The 17,882-nt window shown below is 49.7% G+C and overlaps 1 protein-coding gene across 4 annotated transcripts in view; it reads left to right on the top strand.

Annotated features, from left to right (window-relative positions):
- Positions 1-17,502, top strand: part of SGSM1 (small G protein signaling modulator 1) — a 78,398-nt gene extending 60,896 nt beyond the window's left edge. For all 4 annotated transcript variants that reach the window (XM_039505410.1, XM_039505409.1, XM_039505408.1 and 1 more), the window contains 10 exons: positions 780-908; positions 1,469-1,651; positions 4,572-4,643; positions 6,496-7,092; positions 7,347-7,471; positions 9,592-9,674; positions 10,092-10,201; positions 10,549-10,645; positions 12,180-12,347; positions 12,864-17,502. In XM_039505410.1, the coding sequence (XP_039361344.1) occupies positions 780-908; positions 1,469-1,651; positions 4,572-4,643; positions 6,496-7,092; positions 7,347-7,471; positions 9,592-9,674; positions 10,092-10,201; positions 10,549-10,645; positions 12,180-12,347; positions 12,864-12,952 (1,653 nt within the window). In that variant the 3' untranslated portion in view covers positions 12,953-17,502. The remainder of the gene's footprint in view (positions 1-779; positions 909-1,468; positions 1,652-4,571; positions 4,644-6,495; positions 7,093-7,346; positions 7,472-9,591; positions 9,675-10,091; positions 10,202-10,548; positions 10,646-12,179; positions 12,348-12,863) is intronic.
- The last annotated feature ends 380 nt before the right edge of the window (positions 17,503-17,882 follow it).

The following is a 17,882-nucleotide window of genomic DNA, read 5'->3' as shown; positions in this document are numbered from 1 at the left end:
TGTTCAAATGATAATGAATTGATTCAGGCACACAGCCCCCCGAAGGGGAGCACTGTTATCACCGTTTCACAGATGCTGCAAGAGTGGCACAGAGTGCTCAAGTGACATGCCCAAGGCTTCATAACGATTCTGTGCCAGAGCCCAGGAGCCCTACCTACTAGACCTGTTAGAGCAGGAGCCATGGAGTTAAGGGCCCTGGCCCTGTCTCCAGCTCTCGCTCTGACTTGCCAGTGTGGAGCTCGGCCAGGGGTAGCAATGGTGGGATCACTAGTGTGGATGGGGCACAGTTGTTCTTACCACAGCAGGGTTGAGTGATGTGGTCCCTGCAGGTGTGAACTCCGCCCCGGGGCTGCTGCTATGGAGCTGCATTGTTGGCCTGCAAAGGCACGAGAATGACCTTGTCACCTTGGCCAGATCCCTTTTTCTTTTGTGTCGCATCTTCCTCCCCTTGCAACAGGGCTGCCGCTGCTGTGCAGGGGCCCTGCCTGGCTTAACGAAGGCCCTTCAAGGCCAGTGTTTTCCCAAGTGCTCCCTGGCTTCAGGTGCCTCTGTTTTGTTTCAGGCTGAGTGCTGGAGTTTAGGGTTTGGGGGTGCTCAGCACCTTGGAAAAATGTCAGGCTCTGGGTGTCCAAGCCCGGCACCCAAAAGGAGTGCATGCTATGGGACCGTTGTGCACCAGAGATCCTGGGGCGCTGTCAGGTGCTGCAAAAGGGCAGGGATTGTTGTTGCAAATGCCAGCCAATTGGGCCTTTCAGTAACTGGCTGAGCTCTCCCCGCAGAGTTACGAGGAGCAGGAGTTGTTACGGCTCATCTACTACGGTGGGATCCAGCCTGAGATCAGGAAAGCCGTCTGGCCCTTCCTCTTGGGTCACTACCACTTCGGGATGACGGGAGCTGAGAGGAGAGAGGTCAGTCTCCCACTGGGTTGGCTGCTGCTAGGGTAGAGACCTGGGGTTTGGGAAGCTTTGGGATGAAGGCAGCTGGACAGAGCCGCGGTTTTTGTGTCCAGCCTGCAGTGGCTGAAGTTTTGCGCCACTGGCTCTGATTGGTGGTGCTGACAGGGTGGGAAGGGGTGGGCCAGACAGGTGCTGGGCATGCACTGGCTGGGACTCAGCAGTGCCTGGGGAAAGGTCTGAGTGCCTAGACACCAGGATGAGCAAGGGATTGAAATGCTGCTGTCTGGCTGGAGGCTGATCCCCTTCCAAGAGCACTTTGCTCAACCATTTGGCAGCTTCTCGGGGAGGGAAGAAGCTGGGTCATAGTTTCTCCATCATGTGGCACCTGACGGGGGGAACTTCTCTGCCTGTGCCACACCGGAGCTCAGACCAGACATCAGAAGCCTTGCACTCAGCCTGGGTATAAAGCGTGTTCAGGGTGTGGGGAGCATGTATGGGGTGGAGCCGTGCAGAGGGGCAGCCACGCCCCCATTCGGACTGTCCCGGCGGGTCTCTCTCTCTGAATGCTGCAGGTTGATGATCAGATCCGGGCCTGCTACGAACAGATCATGGCGGAATGGCTGGGCTGCGAGGCCATCGTTCGGCAAAGGGAGAAGGAATCCCACGCTGCAGCTCTGGCCAAGTGCTCTTCTGGGGCGAGCTTAGACACCCACATTCAGAGGATGATGCACAGGGATTCAACTGTCAGCAACGAGGTGAGCCGGCTGAGGGCCTGCCAAGTGGGGCCCCCCATCTGCCCTGTGGGGGAAGAGGGCTCCTTTTCCCTGGTATTTTACCGTTGGCCCATTCGCCATTCTCTCTCCTGCCCTCCCTCTTTGCCTCTCCCCATTTCTGCTCCTCTGCAAACACTGTTCACAGTGACTGTTTCACTTCCCAGCTAGACAGAGAGACTGGTCTGATTCCTGCTCTCCAGTGTCTCTCTCCACTTCGTCTCCCTGGGCCTGTACTGCTCATGGTGCTGCCTGCGGCTCTGGAATAGAGTTGTGTCTTCTTCTAGCCTCTGCCTTCCCCATGGGAGCGTCAGCCTCTGTGATCCCCATGCCCCTGGAAGTACCGAGACCTGCGCCGCAGTCACGCCAGCCAGCCAGCCAGCCTCTGGGTTTGGTTAGCCAGCACCACAATATTGTATTAAAATAGGTTCTAGCTGCATTAATTGGCATCTAAAGGGTGGGGTCAAAGATGAATCAGCTGATTCAGCTAGCGTGTGTGCTGGTAGGTGGAGAATCCACCGCTGAGCAATTGCAGCAATGCACCGAGCTGGGCAGTTAGCATGGAGGTTTGAGGGGCTTGTCTGGGGCAGTGTCAGAGAGAGGGGAGGGGGGCAGTGGTGCAGGGGAGCAGAGGCAACTGCTCCCTTCTGAGTTAGTGGCTGATCGGTGCAGACTGCAGCATGCCCACGAGGATCAGCCCAGAGATAGACGCCCAGAGCCATGCCCTTGTTCGGTCTCATTCAGGTGTACACAGGTGTGATCTTTCTGTCCGGCAGTGTCTGAAGCTACAAGAACTGGCTTCAGTATCTAAGGGTTCCTCTTAACAACACAAAAGAGAACAGATTCAACCCTCCTCCCCCCAGTAACGTGGGAACATTAAACACCACCCCGGGCACCTCTCTGAGGCAACACTTCCCATTCGCAAGCCTGGAGTCTGTGTAACAAGAGAACAGTTATTAAAAGGGCAAGGGAGCCCAGCACCCAGCATTCAATAGCATATGACCATGAATAAACACCCGCCCCACCGCACTTTGCCCATTCAGACCCCGTTTACACCGATGTTCCTGGGGGCGAGGAGAAAGGAGGGCTGTACCTAGAGCCAGATTCTCTTCTCACTCAGATTGGTGTAAATCAGGAATAACGTCAGTGGAGTGACCCCCGTGTTGAGCTGGTGTCAGAGGGAGGAGACTCAGGCCCGTGGGGTGTACGGACCTGCAGGGGTCAGAAGCTATGGGAATAGCTGGCAGACAGGTCTCCGAAGACATGAAATCTTTACTTGGATCCCTGTTCCTTTGCTGTCTCGTTGCTGCCGAACGCAGCTGAGTGCCTTTGATTCCGCTCTGCATCAGAGTGATGAACTGGTCCCACAGGAATAGGCAGGTGGGAAGGAAGCTGTTGGGTTTAGATGTGGACCTTGGGGGGCCTTGCTGTTCCGGGACTGGCATGTGGCAAGGAAAATAAATCTAGAGAACAAGCACCAGGGGTGGAGGGCAGAGTCTGTTAAAGGAAACAGCCTTGAACACAGATACATGTGAGGGCTTTCAGTCCAGCTTTGTTCTCTGAGAAGGAAAACTGGAGCAGGGCATCCATACAAGGGCTTTGGGAACTGGGAAGGTGCCAGCTGCAGATCAGGGCATTGCAGTGCCAGGGGGAGAGTTTTCTGTGCAACAGAACAAGAGACTAGCCAAGTCACCTGACTTCATCCACTGGAAGCAAAAACCATATCAAGGAAGGCCAAAGGAAGGGTCAGGCTGTCTGAGCTGCAGCTCTGATCCACTGCGGCTTTATCTGTCTTCCTTCTGAAAGAGTGTGTGTATGTGTGTATTGGTTGGTGAATCTGTCAGACAGAGATGAAGGTAGCTGTGTACCCATATGCTGTGGGTGGGGGAGTAGGGGATATGCAGATCCCTTTGTTGCTTGCAGGAGCTAAGTTGACACAGCTCTTGCACTGAGCCAGGTGCGAGAATTTGGCATTTACTGCATTTCAGTGAATTATTCCTATTTCAGTGGTGCCTCCATTGTGTGGCTGAGTGACACCTGGCCCATCTCTCTGTTCCTGGGAGGGGCCCTGACAGAGCCTATGGGTGTAGAGGATCACCCCTTCCCTCCCTTAAATCTGAAATCTACTGTTCCAAAATGTCCCCGCGATTATGGAGAAAGCGATTGCCTGTCCCCTCCCCACTGGAGACCCGGCCAACAAGTACAACACCAGGGTGGGCACAGGAGGCTGCAAATTCCAGCTCCTGTGGTTCATGGTTCATTACAGATCCACAGCAGAAGAGCAGCCTGCTCCACTTCAGCTTGGAGTCCAAAAATGCTGCTGTCGCTTTTCTAGTCTGTCAGTCTCGACAGTCTCTCTGAAAGTACAATACTTTAAACCCCAAGAGCGTGTGTAGGGAGGAGGGGTTGGGTTATGGCCTGTGGTTTGGTTACTTATGTAAACTCGGATGCGGTTAATCAGTTTACTGCTGACTCGGGATCAGGATTAGTAGGCTCTGGCACTTCAGGGATGCAGCTTGACCTCCCCAAGGGCCAGAGAAAGCAGCTCATCTTGTCCTCAAATGTACGGCATTGAACAATTCACCTGGGCCATCTCGGGTAATTTTTTCTTCTTAATTGCCAGCGCTCCTCTAACAAGAAGCACTAGTCACTGCTAGAGGCAGGATGCTGAACTCAGGACCAATAACCTGACCCAGTATGACACATCCCAGGTCCTGGAAATCTGTTGCTTCCCTGATTTAAATATGAGGATTTCTCAGGTGCAGTTTCCCCCCAATCCTTGTGTGCAGATGTGCAGGTTACAATGCTGCTGCTGCGTTAGCTTCACCCTGGGGATCCGGGTGGGGACAGTATAAGTCTGTGCTTTGCTTTTTTCCCTGAACTGTTCCACTCTTCTCTGTTGCAGTCTTCCCAAAGCTGTAGCTCTGGCAGGCAAAGCGACGCCCGGCTGCAGAGTGACTCCAGCTCCAGCACACAGGTAACCCGTCCAGCTTTGCAGGCTGGTGCCTGCTCAGTAGCTGCCACACCCTCTAGTGTGACTCCATCTTGGGTTGATACACAGAGCTTTATCTGCCAGTTCTGAACATGCTTATATTAGGGGTGTCCAAAATACAGTTAATTGAGCTCAGAGTGGCTCACTCCACTGCAGCCTGCATGCTACTCTGAAGGCTGCGGAGATCAAGACAGAGCGTTGCTTGATAGGACTTGACATCCAGACCTCCTGCCGGACTCCAAATGAAAGATTTCTGCAAACTTTGTGCATGTGCCAACCTTGACCTCATTAGCTTCCTGCTTTGGCGCCATGAGCTGATTTACATATGAACAGCCATTTGTGCACCTAAATTACAACCCTGCTAAATACACAGTGCCTTTCTGCATTAAAATACAGCACAGAAGGCAGTCACTGCAAGGAGTACTGGCAGGGCCTTTTGTAAATAATCAGAAACTGTGTATGGCTAGATCGAGTGAGGCTGGATGTTTGAAGCTGAGGCTTCAGTGGACACAACACATGGTGAAGTTTTTGTCGTCTTACATGGCCAGGTCCGTGGCAGAGACCTGCAGTTTGGTGACATACAAAATAAAATTCAGCTAATCCTAGAAAATGTGTTGGAGCATCCTGAATGGCTACTGCAGACAGAACAGAGCCAGAATCAAGATGTGTGGGCCCTTCTCTGTGGAGTGAAACTTCCTCAGGGCAGTGGTTATATCTCTAGCCTGCTTCTTGCTGGCTTATATATACACACCTGCCCCTGGAAATTTCCACTGCTTGCATCCGAAGAAGTGGGTATTCACCCACGAAAGCTCATGCTGCAAAACATCTGTTAGTCTATAAGGTGCCACAGGATTCTTTGCTGCTTCCGTTATAAACAGAATGGAGCTACTAAATGCTCTGCCTCTAGCTGGAGTCGGTCTTATGCAGTACCTGAATTTGGCTCCATTTCTTACTCATAAGCCAGAGGAGGTCCAAATGCACTGGAGTTGTGCACAGCTTGTCTGCATTGATGCTGACTTAACTCCGCACAAACTGCGTGAGCATCCAAAGCAAGCAGCCGAGTATTCGAGCAGATTTCTTGCCCCCTCTTGTGACAGCCCCTAGACGCGAACATAAATGCGCTGCAGAGTGTTGTGCAACATCGTTGCCCTTAAACTGTTGTTAATGTGATGTGAATGAGTCTAGGTCACTTCCAGAATGTCAGTCGCCAGAGCATCTTGTTGTGGGCTGTGCTTGAAGTTAATATGCTCAAAAATTCACGATGGCTATGGAAAGTGACTATAAAATGGCATTGTGAGCCTCTTGCTTGTCTGGGAGTGACTATGTCAACCCACTCAGCTTCCAGGTAAAATGGTGCTTTGTTCCAGCTGCCAGGCCTGCATGCTCATCCTGGGATCGGAGAGGAAAGCTAGGGTCTTTCTAGCTCCTCCGTTGTCATGCACAGTAAAGACGCTGCCTTCAGTTGCACCTGTCCTGCCCCAGTGTCTGTTGCCTGTGGGGCTGCACGGCTGTAACTGATGTGGCAATCAGAACACGGTTATGTTCTGTTGATGATGTGCAAGCCAAACTAGGACCCAGCTCTCTCTCGGCTGGCTTTGGGGCCGCAGAGCTAGCAGGAGGTGAAAGCAGTGAAAGCTGCTCATCGGTTGACTCTGAACGTATACAGGGAGCACAGTGACTGGGTAGGATGGTGTCACTTTTCAGAACAGAACTTCAGTTTTCTCCCCACGGCCTGGAACACGGGGATCGCGTCACCAGCCAAAGAGTTAGGGGTTGATGGTGAACGCAAAGCGCATTTGCCTGGGCTAAGGGGGCTTTCTGCTTATTGTTTGCACAGGTGTTTGAATCAGTTGAGGATGTGGAACAGCCCGAGGCAGATGCCCAACTCGAAGATGGCAAACAAGCCAAAATCCTAAACGGAACGATCGCCAATGGCACATGTTCCCCTGAGTCTGGCCATCCTTCATCCCAGAATTTCTACAGCACGTCAGAGCACAGCTTCAGCACAGACGATAACGTGATGGAATCCAGTAAAACTGAGGCCTGCCACCGAGGGAAAGCCAGTGGGGCAGAGGCCCCGAAACCACAGAGCTCAGCCAATACGCTGTCAGAGGATAAGCTGGCGGGGGAGGATCTGCAGGGCCAGGACAGCCTGGAAGGTGAATGTCCCATCAATGGAAGCTTAGAAGTCTTTATTCCAGTTGGCGGGAGCACAGTGGCGGTTTTGCCTGACAGCGAAGCGGTGGGCCTTTCCGTGGTGGATGAGAGCTGGGCTGATAGTGAAGCTGAGAAGCGCAGCTTGGTGGGGAGTGAGGACAATCTATCGGAGGAACCAGAGATGGAGAGCTTGTACCCACAGCTGGATTCACTAGCTGTGGCTGACTTGGCTAACAATGAAGTTTCTCCCGTCTCCTCAACTGGGGTCACCTATTCTGTGAGTATTTGCCTAGGAATTTCCATCTCGGGCTGGGACCCAGGAGTCTGTAGGTCCCTTTTCAAATACATTTCACCAGTTTCTCTGTGCGACTCACCATGTTCATTGTGCAGTTGCATGCATGATGGCTACCTCCTTCACACCCAAACCTCTGAGCAGAGTGTGGTGCACAGGAATTCATTTGACCTCGCAGCATTCCTTTGGAGGGGAGTTGGATGAATTCATCTGTATTATTTTGGTCCATATTTCGGTAGCCAGAGCTCCTGGACATGTACACCGTGAACCTGCATCGCATTGAGAAGGATGTGCAGAGATGTGACCGGAACTACTGGTACTTCACACCTGCCAACCTCGAGAAGCTCCGCAACGTCATGTGCAGGTATTGATCTGTGGGATTAGGGCAGGAGCTGACTTTCACACAGGTGGCCCTATTCATGAGTAGGGAAACTCCAAGCCAACGGTGCTGGCTCCAGTGTTGCTCCAAACCCATTTGTTCTGTTTTATTGTTTCTCTCCTTGAAGGCGCCAGTGTCCGTGCAGCTCGTAATTAGACAGGGAATTGTGGCTACAAGAATCCAGCCTCTGAGACCCCACCCCCAGTAGCAGAGGAAGCGATGGCAATAGCCTTTAGCTCTTGCTGGTCACCTCAGGTCCAGCAGTGATACAGTTCTGTCTTTTGGTATGAATCAAGCCCGGACCAGCTTGCTGTGTGGCTCACAGTAGGTGGGCTCCACTCTTCAGTGCCAGCAAGGTCCCACAGGACAGCAGCAGACATTGCTTCACCACATCCAGCATCCCATTGGGTAACACGGTGCAGCCCACTCACTTGTCGGGTTATGCAGAGTTTTAATGAGGATTCACCCTGCAGAACTCAAATGCTAATGAGGAGTGCAAATGCCAGACATTCGTTACATGTGCATATTATTGCAAACAGTACGGTGGTGAGGGCTGTAGGAGAACCTGGACAGTCAGAAATATCTGGGTGGATTTCTGACTCCTGTTGATTAGTCATCTCATGGAGAGGCCATTGTAGAGACTCTCACAGATCACAAACAGCTCCGGCTCTGTTGACCCAGCCGTGTGAGTGGCAGTAAAAGCTGAAGCGTTAATATTACACATCTCAACAATATGAGGAAAAGAAGTTATTTCATTAGAGCTGTCAATCTCATAGGCAGGCCTGGAAGATCTTGGCTGAGATGAGACCTACAGTGCAGCAGGCATCTGGAAAGATAGATAGGGTTATTCAGTAATGATTTCCTTATGCCACAAATAGGTTTTTGCGACCTTCTGTAGTGAATTTTGATTTATTACCAAATCTGGCATGTGATCTTTGCCAGGCTAATTACTCTCCAGGAGCCCTTGATCCAGGGAGGGAGAAGAAGTAGCAGCAGGTGGTCTGCTCAGATAGGCTTTCTTGTGGGCCAGAGAACGGACTGGAGGGCAGAGGCGTGTGTCTTTTTTTACAGACTAGTGTTAAACTCTTCACTGTTTTCACCATTGCCCCTGGCACTGCTTGATTCTGATTTCACTTGCTCCTGAGCTGGTCCCTGCTGAGTCGTTATTGTCCGATATCGACTTGGGATGTGCACCACGAATGTAATGGTTAACCTATCCCCTCACCTGCCCGAGTGAGTCGTTTACAGGCTAGCTGTGCTGGAGTGAGTGAGCAAACCTGAGGGTAGGATTAGCAGGGGAAAGTGAAGGCAGCTCTCATGTCTCCTTGCTGATCCCTGTGGCCCTCCTTTCATGGCCCAGGCTGCATCCTTAGCTGCAGGGGCAGGTGAGCCGGTGTCACTTGAGCAGCACCTGCGGCCGATTGCCAGTGGCACTGCTGGGCTCTGAAGGGAGCGCTGCCCAGTCTGTCTCCATGGAAGGATGGCTGTTCCATGCAGTGGAGTGAAGGGGTGCAGGTTAGAGTGTGGAATGAGACGTGTTCTCCAGGCGCTTCCAGAATGACAGAGCGCACCCCCTGCTCCACCCCCGCTAGGGAGAAAAGAGGGGCAAATGGCTCTGCAGACCCTGAACCAACTGTATTTCTGTCAGGAACACAGCGGCTCCCCCCGGCGCCGCTCCAAGTGCGGCCCATCTAGAAGGATGTTCCAGGGCCTCGCCACCAGCGATAGCGGGGCTGGCAGGTCCTTTCCAGAGGCTCTGTGCTGCTGGACCTAGTGGTTAATTAGAGCAGTGCCTTTTCCCTCCCTCCAGCGGGCCACATCGTCACTCAGTTTAACTTGGCCTCACTTGCCTGATGTGGGCGGGGATCCGCGGGGTCTGATTCCCGCGCCTGGTGCCAGGCGCTGCTGTGTGGGTTGCCACCCAGTCAGTAATGACAGCGCCCGGCACCGGGGAATCGAGCTCTTTGGCTTCAGTGGGGCAGGCAGGCTACTGCCAAGTACTCCAGCCCATTGCCCACAGGAAGGTGGGCTGCCCTCCTAGAGCCATACGCTGGGTGCAGCCCCCCTGGGGAGTTCACAGCCCGTCTTCCCCACTCTCTCCCCAGCTACATCTGGCAGCATATTGAGATCGGCTACGTGCAGGGAATGTGCGACCTGCTGGCGCCTCTCCTGGTCATCCTGGATGATGGTGAGTGGGTGGGGTCCTGGCAGCTCCACGGAGTGCATTTAGCTGAGTATTGAAGAGGGGAGGTGTGGGGAGAGCTCGCTGGCTCAGTCAGCCCCACAGATCTGGCATGTCCAGGCCTGTCTGGCTCTGTCCCCCAAACAGGGACGGCACGAGTCCTGGCCACGCTTCCTCAACGTAGCCTCCCGCTTGGAGAGACCCCTCTGGGTGCGGGGGGAGACGCTGTCTCCATGGCCTGTTTCATCCTGGCCTCTGCTGAAGAGATTCAGCAATGGAGGCCGGTTACTTTCAGTTGTGGGTATGTGCGTGTGTGTGTGAGCAGATGTGTACGTACAGACACCCATGTCAAGGTGCCTGTATGTAATTGGTGTGAATGCACGTGTGCAGTAGAGCCGTGACACACTCTGTTATCCCGTGCAGAGGCGCTTGCGTTCAGCTGTTTCACCGAGCTCATGAAAAGGATGAACCAGAATTTCCCACATGGGGGAGCCATGGACACCCACTTTGCTAACATGAGGTCGCTGATCCAGGTACTGGGCCTGGGGCTCATGGCGAGAAGGTGGTGGCACTTCAGACCAGCCGAAGGAAGGTTTTTCTCATCCGCCTGTTGTGTTAGAAGGACGCTTAAGGGGAGTGGGGAGGGTTCTGGAGCAGGCACCCTTGGTGTGGGGGGCAGGGTTATGGAGGAGCTTGTGGGGGAATGCCCAGTATAAGGGAGTGTTGCGGCTACAGAGGAGCTTGAAGAGAAGGCCTGAGGGAGCATGTGTAGGGCTGTGGAGGGGGTTGAGGGCAGGGCAGAAAGGCCGGATGGGAGCAATAGCTGGTGCCTTCTTGTACACTAACTGGATTCTGGGCTCCCTTTGCTTTCTTTGGACAGATCTTGGACTCTGAACTCTTTGAGCTGATGCACCAGAATGGGGACTACACCCATTTCTACTTCTGCTATCGATGGTTTCTCCTGGACTTCAAGCGAGGTGTGTGGCGTGACCTGGCCATATCCTCAAGGCCTCTGATGAACCAAGTGCAATAGACAGGTCCCAGTGTGCCTCTACCTTAAAAGCAGTGGCATAAATTTAGATATTCCTTGGGGAGGGAGCAAATTCAGGGATCCCGTTCCAGTCTCTGCTCACTCCCCATTCCACAGGGATCTTGTCCAGGGAGTCTTCCCTCCAGGGGTGAAAGAAAGCCGGTATGGGCCGGTACGGTGTACCGATAAAAAGTGGCCACCAGTACCAGCCTGTACCCTGCTGAATTTAAAGCGCTGCCACGGCAAAGGACCCTGCTTAAAGCTCTGCCTGTCGTTGGCCCTTTTGCCCCCGCAGCCCCCTGGCCGCCAACTTTTTTCTCTACAGGGCCAATACATGCAAAACATCCCCAGTCCCAAAGCGTTTACAGCGTAGGGGCCAGCAACTGACTCTTCTTTTTTAAAAACAAGTTTCAGCTGTGGAGCTTTGTGACATACTCATCTAATGGCCTCTCCTCTCGCCCCCTGGAGACCTTCACTCACATGTGGAAAAGACAATAAACTGGCTTCATCCTAGTCCCCATAGGTAGTTACACAAAGGTACAGCAAAAGCCAGCGCGGGGGGAGGTTCCTGTGTAGGTGGGCTGTAGGTTGGGAATGTCAGATTGGTGGGGAGCGAGCTCTGTGAGCAGAGCTCACACTAAGCTTGTTGACAGCTATGGTGGTGTCATCCCTTATTTATCAGTAATTCAGGCACAAAATTCTACTTCATTGTATTTTAATGTTTGAGCAGCAATGTTAGTATGTTGGGGAAATAATTTGTATTAGACAGAGTCTATAACGTGGATAACTAATATCTGGGCGTGGGGAGGTGTCATGTTTTATAGCCACATGCCTTAAGGCAAGATGGGACCATTAGATCATCTAGTCTGACCTCCTGGAAAACACAGGGCAGAGAATTTCACAAGTTACCCTCTGTACTGAGCCCAATAACTCGTGTTTGGCAAAAGTACCTTCCAGAAAGGCAGCCAGTCTGGATTAGAAGACATCAAGAGATGGAGAACCCTCCACTTCCCTTGGGAGTTTATTACAACGGTTAATCACCCGCAATGTTAAAAAAATTGTGCCTTATTTCTAATTTGAATTTGGCTGGATGCTAAATCCCAACGTTGGGTTTGTTCTGCCTTTCTCCACTAAATTAAAATCACCTTTTGCATTGGGACTGACTGTTCTGTCATGTCCACCCATATAACTCCAATGGCTAGTGAAGTTACTCCTGGTTTACACTGATGTGAGATAAGAGTCAGGCCACACTTAGGTCCTTAAGTCCTGGCAGGAGTCTGATTACTTTCCATCTATAAAAACAACTTTCCATATAAAATAACCATCTGTCTGAAACAAAATCCCCTTTTAAAAATAATCCTGTAACTTTCCAAAGAAGGGACTCGCCATTGTTGCTAGGCATTCTCCATAGACCCATTCCAGGTTCTGAACCTATCCTAAACGACGCCCTGGCTTAGCCATTGTTGTTCTCTCTTTTACAGAGCTGGTGTATGATGATGTTTTCTCTGTCTGGGAGACAATCTGGGCAGCTGCACGTGTCTCCTCTTCGCACTATGTCCTCTTCATAGCCCTGGCCTTGGTGGAAATGTACCGGGACATCATTTTGGAAAATAACATGGATTTTACAGATATCATCAAGTTCTTCAATGGTACGTCCTGAGTTTTGTTGGGCTGGATCTAGGGCAGGTACTCAGTCTTTGTCAACAAGTCTCTGTGGTTAGGGTGGGTTAGTCTATACTAATCACTAGCGTTTATTTAAACAGAATGGGGCAGTATTGCTTATGAGAGGCTGCTAGGCTGATGTCCTGAGCAGAGGGCTGCGAGCCAGCAACTTGTCGGTTCTAATCTGCTTTTCCTCGGTGGCCTGAGGGCAGTTGCTTTGCTGCTCCATGCCTCAGATTCTCCACTTGTTACACGGTTACGCTTCCTGGTAGAGAACAGTCCCCCAGCGATTCTTTAGCTAATAATGATTCTCATAAATATTAAATATGGTGCTTCTGGACACAGCCATGATCAGGACCCCACAACTGCTCTGAATAGCTTCAGCTCCTTCCTAAAACGTGGCATGAGCAGAGAGATGCAAACCTTTGACAGGCTCTCGGCTTTCTCAGGACTATGAGCTATTTGGCCATCGTTTGTTAATTCCTTTTCCTTCCATATTCCAGAAATGGCTGAGCGGCACAACACCAAACAGCTCCTGAAGCTGGCCCGGGATCTCGTGTACAAAGTCCAGACGCTGATTGAGAATAAATGAAAGGCCTGGGAAGGGTGGGGTGTTTGGCGAGACGTCGCGGACTCCCGTCCAACACTTCCTGCCCCATCTCCTTTTTCTTGAAGTGCCACACCTGTGACAAAAAAAAACTTGGTAGTTTGACACATGCTGCTCTCTAAGATGAAAGTACCCTTATCTCTGCTCTCATGCTGTTGAGCTTAGACATTAGGGGAAGGGTCCCCTGGTTTAGTTCTTCAGTTCAACATTCATTTTCAGTGATTGACCAAAGATCTGTAAATCTGCATCTTAGTTTTTGTTTCAAACATTTCTACTTTGGAAGCAAATCCTGGGCAGACATTGCCTTGCCTTGCCTTGCTTTGGTGGTATTACTGCAGTTCCGGTTCCCATCTTTAGCAAGAGCACTTTCCAGATAAAGCTTTCTCAAAGAGGGTGGGCTACAGGCAGACTGTGCCTCTGCTGTCCCTTGGGTCCACCTTTGAATTTGCAGCATTTACTGCAGGGGAACAAAGCACTTCCCAAGAAGCAGCTTCCCCATGTGACAAGAAAGCCAGGCAGCATCCCTCTCAAGCTAGTAAAAACTAGGATGTTCTCCGCATTCGGCTCTGTGGGAGGAGCAGGAGGCTGTGCCTTCAGCAGAGAGACTCTGATCAGAGAAGTTCCTCCTACAATAGACCCTCTCCCTTGTTTGGGGCTCTGTTTTCCTCCCATTCCCTAGGGTTTACAGTTTGCTCCTCACCCCAGGATCAGAGCATGTGGAGTTCCAACTCCGGCTAAGTTTCCAAAAGAGCTCAGGATGCCAAGTATTTCAGTGCCAACATAGGAGCTGAGCTCTACCGGAAAGTCTGATTCCAACTGTGGGTCCTGAGCACTTGAAAAATCCAGCCTTGAGCTCTTTTGAAAATTTAGAGTTTGTGCCCAGAGGAGTCTCTTGTGTTTATGGAACCTGATCCTTAGCCCATTGAAGTCAATGGAAAGACTCCAGGTGGCCATCAGTGGGCTTTGGGTCAGGCCCATGTGGAGGAAAATAGACCAAGCGTAGCATTCTGTGCTCTGGGTACCCAGAGTGGTGCAATTCCAAGGCAGCTCCCCTGCAGTGGCACTAGCGTTGTGCCCCACTGGTGCTGTGGCGTGCAGCACCTTGTCCACACAAGAGCAGCAGGAAAACTGAGCTGCAGGGTAATTGGTGAGGTTAGTGCAGCCAAGAGTTTGGGTTTATTTTTCAACTCAGGTAAAAAAAGTAGAAGAGGAAAAGGAGAGAAGTGGGTTGTGTTAGTGGGTTAGTTTCCACCTGCCCAGGAAGGTCACTGTCATGGCTAAACCAGTCCATGGTTGCTCCTAGCAGCTGGGAAAATGCTTTGCTGTAGCTCTTTCAAGGGTACTTTCTCTCAAATTGTGCTGCAAAAATCTGTTTGCCAGCCATGAAATGTGTGATAAATGTGTTTTCTCTTCCTCCACTCAGCTCCCGCAGCAGGGCTAGGCCAGAGCCCTCTGCGCTGAGAGAGTGGTGTTCACCAGAAGGGGAAAGGGACTCCTCTGTTTCTCCTCCTGCAGAACCCTTCTTTGTACTGATGTATTTTGTATTTGTGTGTTGTGTGTCTCAGACGTTGCTTGCAGAAGAAACCCAGAAGAAAATAGTGCATGCTCCAGAAATCAGTTGCAGAGTACAGTGAGCCACTCTGCAATATGTGAACAAATCAGCTCATCCCTCTGTACTATTGGGATGCAGAGTCTGTAACTGCAAACCAGGGAAGGGCAGGGCCTGCTGAACCCTTTTGCTGGAGAAGAATACAGCACAAGGTGAAAGCAGAGGAAATCTGTCTTCTCTAATTTCTTATTTTGCAGGCTATTTGTACTTTATCCACATGAGGTAGGAAACCCTTTGAAGCAATTTTCTGCCCAGGTTAGAGCCAATCTGCTGTATTAAACTCCAAAAAGAGCTTAATTTACTGGAGAAAACAGTCCGTACTAGCATCTGAAATAGTCTGCATGGAAACTGAAGAAGTTGGGCTTTAAACCCTCAGGTTCGACTATGAATCTCTCATCTTTTCCTAAAGCAGAGAGCAAATCTCACACCTACACTGGTGACCTGTTCCTGATTCTAGACCTTGTAGCTTTTCAGATGTTAGAATGGATAAATAATCTGAGTAACCTTGTTCTAAAGTGGAAGGGATCAAAGTGACACCTTCACATAGCAAAACTAAGGAATAATAACTATTAGATAGGCATAAATAGTAGTATTTTATCAAGCAACAACTCTGATGACACTAGCTTTCAGCCTTTTTTTTTTTTTAAACGGATAGCTGAGAATCCTGCACAATATCAGCTATCTGTATTATCTGACTGCGTCTCCGGGCCCATCAGTAGCAGTGTTTTTGAATAACTTCTAACAAAAAAAAAGTATTTATTTATTCTATTGACTGTACATTACTGTGTGTCCTTGTATACTGAATTCAGTGAGTGTGACTCTTTATGCAAATGGAGATATATCTTTCAATGTTGCAAACATATCTTGTAAATGTTTACCAGAAAATTGTGTCTATATATACAGTATAGAGAAAAAACGTGATTTAAGTCGGGTATTATTTTTTTGAGGGGGGAAAAAAAATCTTTGCTTCTAAGAACTGCGTGGTTCTCTATAGCACCTACTCAACGATGTGCCAATCTGTCACTTTCCTTGTACTGTGAGAATTGTTCTGTTAAAGCAACAAAAAGCTCAATGCAGGTTAAGAAACCGTTTGACCTCAGCTTTGCTTGGTTTATCGCTGATTAAAAATTGTGGAACAGAAACAGAGGTAACAACTTTATCCCTGATCCCTCAATGGAATTGCCACAGGTGGCCTCTTTCACCCCACTGATTTCTGTGGGGCTCTGCACAGGCACTGGGGTCATCCTGGGTAGAAGTGATTGCAGGATCAGGGCCTAATGTGTTTTATTGCAGCAAATTAGATTCCCCCAAGAATTTAATATATTAGGCTGCAGTTAAAGCAACACTGCATCCATTTTGCTCTAAGAGTATGAACATTAAACTGACCCCAGAGTACTCTCCAGAAAAATAATGAAAAGTGTCCCTAGAGAAAGCTTGAGGGATACATTCTACTCTCACTTCGAATGTAAATCCAGAGTAACTCCATTGCAGGCAATGCACTCAATGTAACATTCAAATGGGAGCTGCCAGCATACATTAAAGTCAGTGGAACAAATTCTGCTCTCAGATATTCCAGTGGGAGTTGTGCATGCAAATCTCAGAGCAGAATTTGGTCAGGCGGATGTCTTATCTTGAGTGCTTTGCTCTTTGAATGCATTTCTTGTTCAGATATCTTGCCAGGTTGTTAATTCACATGCACAGCTGCAGGCAGGTTGGCTGATTGGTGGGGTTTATAAACAGTGCATATTAGAAAGTCAAGATGTACTGTAATCATGGCAAATTTCCATAGCTTTTGGCCATACGTGGTCCTAGCTCAGCTCTGCGTGTGTGTCCATAGAATGTGTACTTGGAGTCACAAAGGCCCTGAAAAACTGTGGGATAGTTTGGATTTCATAGGGACATTAGAGTTCCTGGAAACTGAGACTGTTCCAACAGAACACTCAGAGAGCAGTAAGGGGGGAAGGGTTTGCTTGTCTGTCTGAAATAAAAAATTGTGAGCAATTTGATTCCAAAACCAAAACATGAATTAGATAACGTGACTGTGTGATGTCCCCACCCATCCATCAGTGGTTTAAATACTTTAGAACTGTGATTTTTGTGTACACCAGTCTTACAAACAGCCAGTTATACAACCCATTTTTCCTGACGGGAAAAAAAACCCACATAATGAAAGTGGCGTCACTGAAAAATGAGTCAACATCCCTTCACATTCTAATGGCTCAATGTATTGGAAATTGCTTTGGAGTAGTGTGGAGGAGAAGAAAAACGTGACAGAGTATCATACTGCAACTTGAGCACCGTACCACTGTCAATTTGAGATGTTCAATTTTCTGAACTCCTCAATCCCTAATTAGTTGTAAAATAGAGGTTCTGTTGTAATGAATGGGAACTGACCTCACATAACTTCCAACTAATGCACACAGGGCCTGGTGTGTTTAGGGTGATCAGATGTCCCAATTTTATAGGGACAGTACCGATTTTTGGGTCTTTTTCTTATATAGGCTCCTTTACCTCCCACCCCGTCCCGATTTTTCAAACTTGCTGTCTGGTCACCCTAGGTGTGTCCATGGGCTTTAAGTTGGTATATCCACACTGCAATCCAAAGGGTGGTTGCAATACGTGAAGACGCACCCGATATAGCGTTAATCTAGCTAGCTCAGGTGCCAATAGCAGTAAAGCCATGGCAGCACGGGCTAGCTGCCTGAGTGCATACTTGTGCTTGGGCAGTGAGTCTGTGCTGCTACTGTTAGTACCAAGCTAGCTAGCTAGATTCAAGCTTGCTCAGCTATGACTACGGGGGCTGCAATATCTCCAATTGCAGTGTAGACCTATCCTGAGAATCCACTTGTATGCACACAATTTTTGTGCCAATGTATATATCCACTAGCATGCTCTGTGTGCACAAATGACAGTGCGTAAACTGAACAGGAGTACTTGTGGCACCTTAGAGACTAACACATTTATTTCAGCATAAATTTGTTAGTCTCTAAGGTGCCACAAGTACTCCTGTTCTTTTTGCGGATACAGACTAACATGGCTGCTACTCTGAAAACAGTGCGTAAACTGTGTGTGCAGGTAAGTGGAGGCCACCTTTTAAGTCAGGCTTGTATTGTAATTTGTGTTGTAATCCATGCATAATATGTCAATTTCCATTTAAATTGATTAGCGCTCCGCAAGTCTTGTGTATGACATCTAATTCACAAATTGAGTGGCTTCCTTGTGGTGATTTAAACAAAATGAGTTAGGAGGGTGGCCATTGGGAAAGAGTTTGCTTATGTCTATAATAGGATAAAGGATGTGGTGAGA

The sequence above is a fragment of the Mauremys reevesii genome, linkage group 18 (genome assembly GCF_016161935.1).
Source record: "Mauremys reevesii isolate NIE-2019 linkage group 18, ASM1616193v1, whole genome shotgun sequence".
Lineage (NCBI taxonomy): Eukaryota > Metazoa > Chordata > Testudines > Geoemydidae > Mauremys > Mauremys reevesii.
This window is presented reverse-complemented; position numbering and strand designations above follow the sequence as displayed.